This window comes from Trichogramma pretiosum, unplaced genomic scaffold, assembly GCF_000599845.2.
Source record: "Trichogramma pretiosum strain Unisexual culture from Peru unplaced genomic scaffold, Tpre_2.0 scaffold31, whole genome shotgun sequence".
In the NCBI taxonomy this organism is placed as follows: domain Eukaryota; kingdom Metazoa; phylum Arthropoda; class Insecta; order Hymenoptera; family Trichogrammatidae; genus Trichogramma; species Trichogramma pretiosum.
The window spans coordinates 1,049,427-1,058,292 of record NW_019641631.1 but is presented as its reverse complement, the minus strand read 5'-3'; the positions used below and the strand labels follow the sequence as shown (position 1 = coordinate 1,058,292).

At 33.9% G+C, this 8,866-nt stretch overlaps 1 protein-coding gene across 3 annotated transcripts; it reads right to left on the bottom strand.

Moving 5' to 3' along the window:
- Nucleotides 1-274: 274 nt before the first annotated feature.
- On the bottom strand, nucleotides 275-8,844 carry LOC106652303 (xanthine dehydrogenase-like). 3 transcript variants are annotated; one of them, XM_023459247.1, is made up of 25 exons: nucleotides 8,615-8,844; nucleotides 7,040-7,155; nucleotides 6,743-6,800; nucleotides 6,564-6,660; nucleotides 6,245-6,480; nucleotides 5,951-6,183; nucleotides 5,724-5,865; nucleotides 5,494-5,661; nucleotides 5,348-5,424; nucleotides 5,050-5,256; nucleotides 4,794-4,978; nucleotides 4,620-4,733; nucleotides 4,327-4,468; nucleotides 3,491-3,787; nucleotides 3,293-3,415; nucleotides 2,865-3,220; nucleotides 2,605-2,779; nucleotides 2,331-2,522; nucleotides 2,118-2,263; nucleotides 1,775-1,952; nucleotides 1,582-1,710; nucleotides 1,268-1,510; nucleotides 950-1,204; nucleotides 722-889; nucleotides 275-591 (listed from the first exon to the last, which is right to left on the bottom strand). In XM_023459247.1, the coding sequence occupies exons 2-25, from the start codon at nucleotides 7,145-7,147 to the stop codon at nucleotides 547-549; spliced, it is 4,074 nt and encodes a 1,357-aa protein (XP_023315015.1). In that variant the 5' UTR covers nucleotides 7,148-7,155; nucleotides 8,615-8,844; the 3' UTR covers nucleotides 275-546. The 3 variants fall into 3 exon arrangements, with proteins under 3 accessions (XP_023315015.1, XP_014226666.1, XP_023315016.1); XM_014371180.2 differs by lacking the exon at nucleotides 8,615-8,844 and adding an exon at nucleotides 7,792-7,986; XM_023459248.1 differs by lacking the exon at nucleotides 8,615-8,844 and adding an exon at nucleotides 7,833-7,986.
- Between the last annotated feature and the right edge of the window lie 22 nt (nucleotides 8,845-8,866).

Here is an 8,866-nt window from a genome sequence, read left to right as displayed (position 1 = left end):
GTGCGTAGCATGCAGCGCTAGAACAAGAAAGAGAGCTCGTTTATATTAATCTACGCGCGACATGTAAGAGAGCTATGCAATGTAACATTATGCACGAGAAAAACAGAGAGGAGGAACGGAGCGCGGCGCATAATGAGCGTGTGCTTGAAAAACTCCAAGTACGCGTGTACTGCGTAGCATTTAACCATATTCAAGCTGGCTTTTTAATTATTGCTTGTTACGTGCACACGGAGAGACTATACAGAAATCTGCAGTCAGCCTGAATATTCAGAATGATCGAATGAGTTGTGCAATTGCCATAAATCGCTCGTAACTTTAGATGTAACAGGATCAATCTCGAAAGGATGTTGTGACAGATATGCAGTGAATAACGGGTGCGACATTTCGAAACGTAATTTTTATTTTAATAATAATAATTATCGATTCAATTCATATCTACATAAATTAGTATACCATATACAATATCAAAATTGTAGCTGTGGAGCAATACAAAATTTAAATAAAAAAATTTTTTCATTACATAATTAACTATCACTGTGGTAAAATTTATGGTATTACATTCCACGCAGTTTTTCCGTCGCCGTCGCCAATCTGTAAAAAATGCATCATTTAAATTTTTGAGAACTACTCGTGGTCTGTAAAATATTCGTTTATCGGAAAATACGTTTCGCTCAAGTGCGATATCATTGATTTATTGATGAATATCATAAATTTAATTGACCTTTTTAGTGAAACGATCGACGCAAGCCATGCGTATACGCGCTGCAGTAGCCGGAGAATCGAATCTAAAGTAGTCGTGCAATCCCATATCTTTTCGAGCAGCTTTGATAGCTTCTTTAATGGCAAATAGTGCCGAAGATGCTAAGAATAAAGGCGGCTCACCAACAGCCTAAACGAGTAGTTTTGCATTAATAAGGTTGCGATAAATGCATCGATTTGAATTACGTACCTTTGACGAGAACACCGCTCGTGGGTTCGACGATCCTTTCAAAAGCGATACATTGAATTCTCGAGGTATATTTGTGAAACTGGGTATTTTGTATACTCCAGGGCCTCGGCTGAAAACAACTCCGTTGGGGGAATAAATCATTTCTTCCATCGTAAATAATCCATATCCCTGCATAAATCCACCTTCAACTTGCCCTATATCAATGGCTGGATTTATACTTTGACCAAGATCCATCACTATGTCGCTTCGAAGAACCTAAAGAAAATAATTTACCTCTTCGTTACAAAATACTTAAACGAACACGGTTATAACACTTACTTCGTGATCTCCGGTTAGACAATCGACTTCAACTTCCGTACAAGCGGTTCCATAAGTAAAATAATTGAAACGTCTTCCAGAATTAGTTTCAAAACTGTATCCCATTTCTGGAGTACGGTGATATCCCGTTGCCGAGAGACTAACTCTATCAAGGTAGGCTCTATCGATCCATTGCTCCCAAGTTCCTTCGGGATTCTCATCTATTATGTACTTGATTCGAGACATTATTTTGTTGCAAGCATCCTAGAATAAAAATTTTTTCATCGGCTATTGGATAGTTTCTTTTATTTAACTCTCGTTCACTCGATTCTTACCAGGACAGCTGCTCCATTCAAATCGGATCCTAAACTCGCCGCAGTGGCCAAAGTATTTGGAACTTTGTCAGTAGTCGTTTCTGAAGAATAAATTTTATCTGGATTGACTCTCAGTGCTCTGCTTGCAACCTAATTTTTAAAAATAATTATTAGAGAAAAAAAAATATTTTGAAGAATTTCGACAATCAATTACCTGAATCATTTTCGTGTAAAGACCTTGTCCCATTTCCACTCCTCCGTGATTCACAAGAACTGAACCATCGGTATAAACATGAACTAATGCACCCCCTTGGTTCAGAAAATCGACTTCGTATCCTATGCCAAACATAGTGGGCACTACACTGATTCCACGCTTTTTGAAACGGTGTTGACTAAAAATATTAATTTTGCATTGCAATCATGAACAATAAAAAATGAAAATGACATTTATTTATCATTACGAGCTAAACCCGATCCGTCTTAAAGCAAATCGAATTTAGAAATTCCAAGAACGTGTTGTGCGACTCAAGAAATTTTCTTTGAAAGTAAGTACTTACTTATTGAATTCATTTACGTCCTTAATACGTTCTTTGTAATTTGATGAAAATAAACATTCCTCCCAGCATTTTCTCAAAGTGTAGTGTTCTAGTTTTTGGTTATAAAATGTTATATCGTCGGGTTTGTATAGATTTTTCTCCATAATCTATATTAAAGAATTATTTTATTATTTAGTTACTAACATTTTTCATTAAAGTTATTTATATAGATACCTCGACACTATCTTTTCCTAAGTAATCGGCAATGTGTCGAATCATAGTTTCAGCACAAAACATCCCTTGTGGACCACCAAAGCCTCTAAAGGCAGTATTTGATGGTAAGTTGGTTTTACACATGTAGCCACAAACTTTGGCTTTGGGAACATGGTACCCATTAGTCAGATAAAACAGAGCACATTCTAAAACCTTTAAATAAAATGATATTTTTTAATTAAGATAAAAATAATTTTAATGGTGTTCTTGTGCAGTATTGATATAAGAAACTAACAGCTGGTGATAAGTCTGTTGAGTAACCACAATTATTGTACATGTCCGCCTCTGCAGCAGTCAGTATACCTTCATTAGTAAATCCAATTTTGTATTTGATTAAAAATGGATGTCTAGTTCCAGTTATCATCATATCTTCATCTCGATCTAACATGCATCTTACAGGTTTTTTATACCTGAAAAATAGAAATCATAATTTGTAACAAAATGTGGGTTTATTTTATTTCGTTTTAGCCGTCAATTATTTATTTATCAGCTCACTTGTAAGCAGCCACTGCAGCAGGTAGGGCGACAAGAGCCTCTCGAGTTTCTTTGCCACCGAAACCACCTCCCAATCGCTTAACCCGAACATTGACACGACTCATCGGCAAATTTAAAACGTGCGCAGTGAGCCTCTGAATCGAAGTTGGATTTTGGGTTGAGGTAAACATTTCGAGTTCGCCATTCTCGCGAAAATTTATAAACGTACATTGAGTTTCCAAGTAAAAATGCTCTTGGCCACCTATTCTTATTTCCCCTTCGAGTACGTGATCGGATTTAGCGAATTCTTTATCGACGTCACCGTTACAAACAGTTATAGGCTCCTCATTGAAAAACGATTTGTGTTTTATAGCATCCTGCAAAATTAAACATGTCAGTAAATTTTTAAGTATTATAATTATAAAAGCAATCTGCTTTATGAAAAATACCTCGATTGTTATGATCTGGGGTTGAATATCTTCATACTCTATGTTTACTAATTTAGCAGCTTTTTGAGCCGTTATCTGATCAACAGCTATTATTGCTCCGATAGTTTGGCCTTGACTAAGGACCTACAGGTAGTCAAATCATACTCTTAATAAATTCATTAAAAAATATTCTTTAGATGAATGGCCTGTTTGAATTACCTCTTTTGATGCAAAAACTTCTTCATCCCAAAATTTTTGACCTACAAGATTTCTACCAGTTGGAATATCATTGGCATCTACGTATCCCTCAACACCATCCAAAGCCAAAGCTTGTGAATAATCAATATTCAAAATTTTAGCATGTGTTCTTGTTGACAAAATCAAGGTTATATAGGTTTCTCCAGCTACTCGTGGAATATCGTCGCAGTACACAGCTTCACCAGTTGCTTGTTTAAATGCACTCATATGTACAATCGGTCGCCCGATTAAATCAGTTTCAGGTTGGTCATTGGGAATCTAAAAAAAGTGGAAAATGATGGCTCCAGGTAAAATTATTAAGTATATTAATTTTATATTAATAGTAGGGTAACTATACAGGACCTGGCACACTGCGGACCTGGCACACTCGCGGACCTTACACACCGCGCTGCTTCCCCAGACCTATCCGACCCACCCTCGGAGCACCCTCCTCTCCACGAGGGGTTGAAAAAAAAGTCAAAACTGATAGCTCGATCTTATGATTGAGCATATGGGAGGTTTGATATCGAACTCGGATAGTCCGATGTTAAACTCAAGCTCATTTAGCTCAATATCTTGAGCTCAATAGCTCAAGCTCAATGAACTTAAATCCCCATATTTTCAATCATAAGATTAAGCTGTTAGCTTTTAATTTTTTTTCGACTCTTCGTGGAGAGTGCGAGGGGATGCCCTGAGGGTGGGTCGGACAGGTCAGGGGAAACAGCGCGGTGTGTAAGGTCCGCAGTGTGCCAGGTCCGCGGTGTGCCAGGTCCTGTATAGTTACCCTACTATTAATCTTAAAGATATAATCATATTACCATCTGATAATAGACTGAACTTTTTGGTGGTTTGAATTCTAATTCATCGCCAGCACTTTCAATTTCCATTGGTATTTCATCTATAATTTTTCCGTCAGCTCGTAACTTTTTCAAAATGAATATAAACCCTTTGAAAAATAAGCTGAAAAAGTGTAATAGTAATTTTAACGCCACTAAAACATTGATCCAGACAGTTAGTTTTTATCATCAACAGTATTAATAGTGTAAATCTTAGTAGTCTAGTGTACTATTCATAGTATGTAGTACTACATTATAAAATACTAAATAATTACCTCAAAGTTAGCGATCGTCGATAAAGTATCATACCGCCAGGAGCATCACCAGATAAAGGTATTTCTTTAACTAAAGAATCTGTTACAGCTTCGACCATATGTTCATTCCATTTTCTAAATTAAATACACAATTAATTTTAAAAATTGAACTATCAAGGAAAATCTAAAACTTACTTGCCGATCATTAATTCACTAGTTTTTCTCGCTAAAATAGTTGTTGGTGCCATTCCTCCATAAGCAATGTAGGCCTCACTGACAATACTAGTTCCTGGCTCGAAAAATATATTAAATGCACAATTAACGATTGCAATGTCATCATCCCTTCTTTTAGATTGTTTATAAGCAACAAAGTATTCATCCTATAATATGTAAGATTTATCGTAGTTACATAAAATTGTGACATATGTTATTACGAAAAAGATATACGTACTGCCGTAGAGAATGGAATTTCTATTGATAAAAGTACTTCATCAGGAGCAATGATATTACGCCTGTATCCAACGAAAAATGAATGGTCCATTGTAACTGATCTAAACCCACGATCGAGACTGCATAAATTCAGTTTAATTCTTGCTGCCATTAATATCGGATTCATGTCTGATATAGGGCTGCCAGTCATAATATTGCCTCCTATGGCCTAATGAAATTATGAGCTTTAATATCTAATTGTACGATTACAAGTTTACAACATTTTGTACATTATTTGTACAAATAATTTTAATACTTACTGCAACATTTCGTATTTGTTTTCCAGCAAACCAATTCAACATCCCTACTATTGACTTGAAAATTCTTGTTTTCTCCTCTATTAAAAATCATACGAATATTAAACGGAACTTTTTTTAAATAAACGTAAATAAATAAAAATAGTCACCTGGTTTCGTGTTGATTTGATGATTTAAAGATTCTTCCATTTCTGTGAGCGTCACACTTGCACCTATTCTCATTGCATTATCTAATTCTGTAATTTCCCGAAGTTCTTGTACTTTTATTGGATGAATCAGTACTGGATAAACGTAGTGTTTGAATTTGACTTCCACGCCTACCAAAAGAGAGATATTTTAGAAGAACTGATTTATTAATAATATTTTCAAAATTACATACCAACTTCTGTATTGCCAACAATAATTTTAGAATTTGGATATTGGCGTTTTAGAACCAAAATATCATATAAATTGACTGGGCTGTACCATGAAACTTCTTTACCCTTGACAACGAAGTTTGAGTCATCAAAATTGGAGGATAACTGAAAAAATATTTTATTTCTGATACACGAAAAAAAATCTATTTCGTAAATTATTGAGTATTTATTTAGGTTCACTATGATGTACCTGCAACTTGGGAGGAAAAATAGGTTCTTGAGAGGGATCGTATGGTAAAAAATCTTTAGCACTAAAAAGTTCCGATGGTTCCGAGGTAAATGCCTTTTTACAGCAAGCATCACCCATCGAGCAAGGTCGATCGGAGCTTTCATCCCTTGATAAACGAGAGAGTTCCCATTCTTCCGTGAAAGTCTTATAACCCTCGATTATTGCTCGATATCCTGTACATCTGCATAAGTTTCCTGAAAGAAGTCGACATTATTTAAAATTCCATGATATAAATATACCTTTTTTTTAACTTACCTTGAAAAGCAACTTCCATATCCTCGATTTTAGGCAATGGCTTCGTCCTCAGTAAAGCGTACATTGACATGACGATGCCGGGAGTGCAAAATCCACACTGCGACCCATGAGCCTTGGCTATACGTTCCTGCACCGGATGAAGTTTGGTCGCTGTATTGCCGATTCCTTCCACGGTGGTGACAGCCATGCCATGAACAGCGCAGACCGGCGTGAGGCATGCATTAGCCGCTACATGACTGTGATCAGATAGTGACGATTTTTTCAACCTTATGTAACTGAGTTTTTATATTGTTAATTTGAAATTTATGATATCACTTACATGATTTTATTAGTTTTTCGATCGAACTTTGAGATCATAACAGTGCAAGCTCCGCATCCTCCTTCTGCACACCCCAACTTTGTTCCATATAAACGTACTACGTTTTTTAAAGTGACGTTAAGGAAAAATTTTTGGAAAAATAATATTTTTCGAATATGTCTTGAATTTGAAAAGGATACATTTATTTCTGAGATAGTAAAGTAGCGTCCATTCAGGTTCAATGTTGCTATCATTAATCTAAAACAATGATCATGTTATAATTTACACTTTTTATCGTTAAATTTTGTTACGATATTCTAAAGCTACATTTAATTTATTGTTATTACTTGATTCATGAAAAAATTTTTGAGATTCATTCGCATTTATTTTGAGGTTTAAAAAATATTATTTCTTGAAAATACTACATTGTAAAAAATAATAAGCAGATTTTAAATGGAATTCAACAAAAATTTTCACCTGCATTTAAATTGACTTACCTCTTTTCCATTCACGAAAAAAGTTAGTGTGTTTATAATTCTGGTACTTGTGCGGTCGTAGGTTTTAGCAATTTCATTAATTTGGTTTTCATAAGTTGACGATTCCATTTTGAATTCTTAAAAAGAATCAAATTCTGTTAAAATTATATGTATGAATCAAACTCTCTAGCATGACATAATTATAGTCCACCCAAATTTTGATTACTAAGCAATTTTTATAGCAGCAATACTCTTTTTAATAAAAAATATCAACATTATTATCTGATAAGTGGTCTCATTTATAAATGAACACTGTTTATCTCGAATAAACACCATGATACAAGTCAGGTGGATACTTCTTGAATCAGATAATCTATCTTGTTAGATTTGTCAATTACCACCTGTGGCTTAATTTTTAGAATTGGATTTAAAAAAAAAAAAGAAAGTGAAAAAAATAGTGTGACCGATGATTGTTTTCAAGCATCTATTGCCTTTTTTCTCGTTATGAATTCGATAAGAAAGATGCATGACACTATAATTCATTACTTGAAAAGAATAATAAATGTTATCACCATACGTCACAAGAAAACATCGTCAGAAAATAATATGCAATTTTCTCGCAAATAATTTTTTTTTTTTTAAATCATCGAGGTCAAGGTAGAAATGAAAAAAATTACTATACTGCTATTTGGATCTTTCAAGAAGAAAAAAATTAATATATGCGTGTAGTTATAGAAAAATATTTGGTAAGAAATTGAAGAAATGATTATTACATTTTCGAACAATTGAAATATAACTATTGCTGTACACTCACGTGGGACAAATATCGATTGTTCAATCAATTAAAATATTACAGTCAAAAACTAATTTAATTAAATGAGATTAAATATTAAACTTCAACATCACTTTAAAACCGTTCTGCCTAATGTAACCGTTTCCGTAGATGTGAAACAACTAAATGATTTTTAATCAAAAATATGCTCTCGTTTGACGCTATCATGCAAAGAGAGTCTTTGAAAAGTTACGCCGACAAGCTTATGAGCGTCGCTGACTAAAATGCCATTGGTTAGTCATTTTGTGAGAGGCGGGAGTCTATAATTGATTTCGTTTAAATAAACGTCAGATGATTATTTCATACAATACTCTATAATTCATTTGATTATTTTATTCACTCATTAACTATTTTTTAATTATATCATTTTTTAGGGTAAATAAAGTTTATGACATCAATGAAGACTGATTGTGTACTTATGTCGAATTTTTTTATACTTGTAAATAAAAAAGACACACCTCCACGAGAAATCGCGCAAGAATAAGTTATTTCTGAGATATTTTTTTCCAACTGATCATTGAACTGTTATTTGTCATAACACCCTTGGTCAATTTAGTTTCCTCTAAAAATAACATCGAGAAACGTTCTAGATTGCAACAAACAGGTCATAAAATATGCTATCAGTTTAATTGTGGTTGTTGACAGATTATTCAAGCATGTTTATGACAATCATAAGCATTATATTATGAGTTGTTTCGCAATAGTCAATTACATTTTTTTTAAATCTTTTAATGAAAATGAAATAAAAATTACGCATACATTACCTATCTATTATATTTGTGGAATTCGTAGGAATATTTAGTAAAAAATCCGTATCCGTTCATTAATTTATCAATAATTGACCTCCACTAAGACCACTTGGTGCAGTTCAAGTTTCTAATATCAAAACAGTACATACAATTTGTTTAAGTGCAATGATGACAGATATCAACTGAGATTTGTAAAATATTATTCCATTTCTCGTAAGTCAGATATATTCCTGATCAGTCAATAACTTGTTTACCTACGAAGATTAC

What these genes read in the sequence shown, in the direction of transcription:
- LOC106652303 (XM_023459247.1), bottom strand. Translation starts at nt 7,147, where the DNA reads ATGGAATCGTCAACTTATGAAAACCAAATTAATGAAATTGCTAAAACC. An exon ending in TATGGAAGTTGCTTTTCAAG is followed by an intron (nt 6,184 to 6,244) that starts GTAAGTTAAAAA and finishes GACTTCTTTCAG; the next exon opens with GAAACTTATGCAGATGTACA. An exon ending in AAATTCCATTCTCTACGGCA is followed by an intron (nt 4,979 to 5,049) that starts GTACGTATATCT and finishes TACATATTATAG; the next exon opens with GATGAATACTTTGTTGCTTA.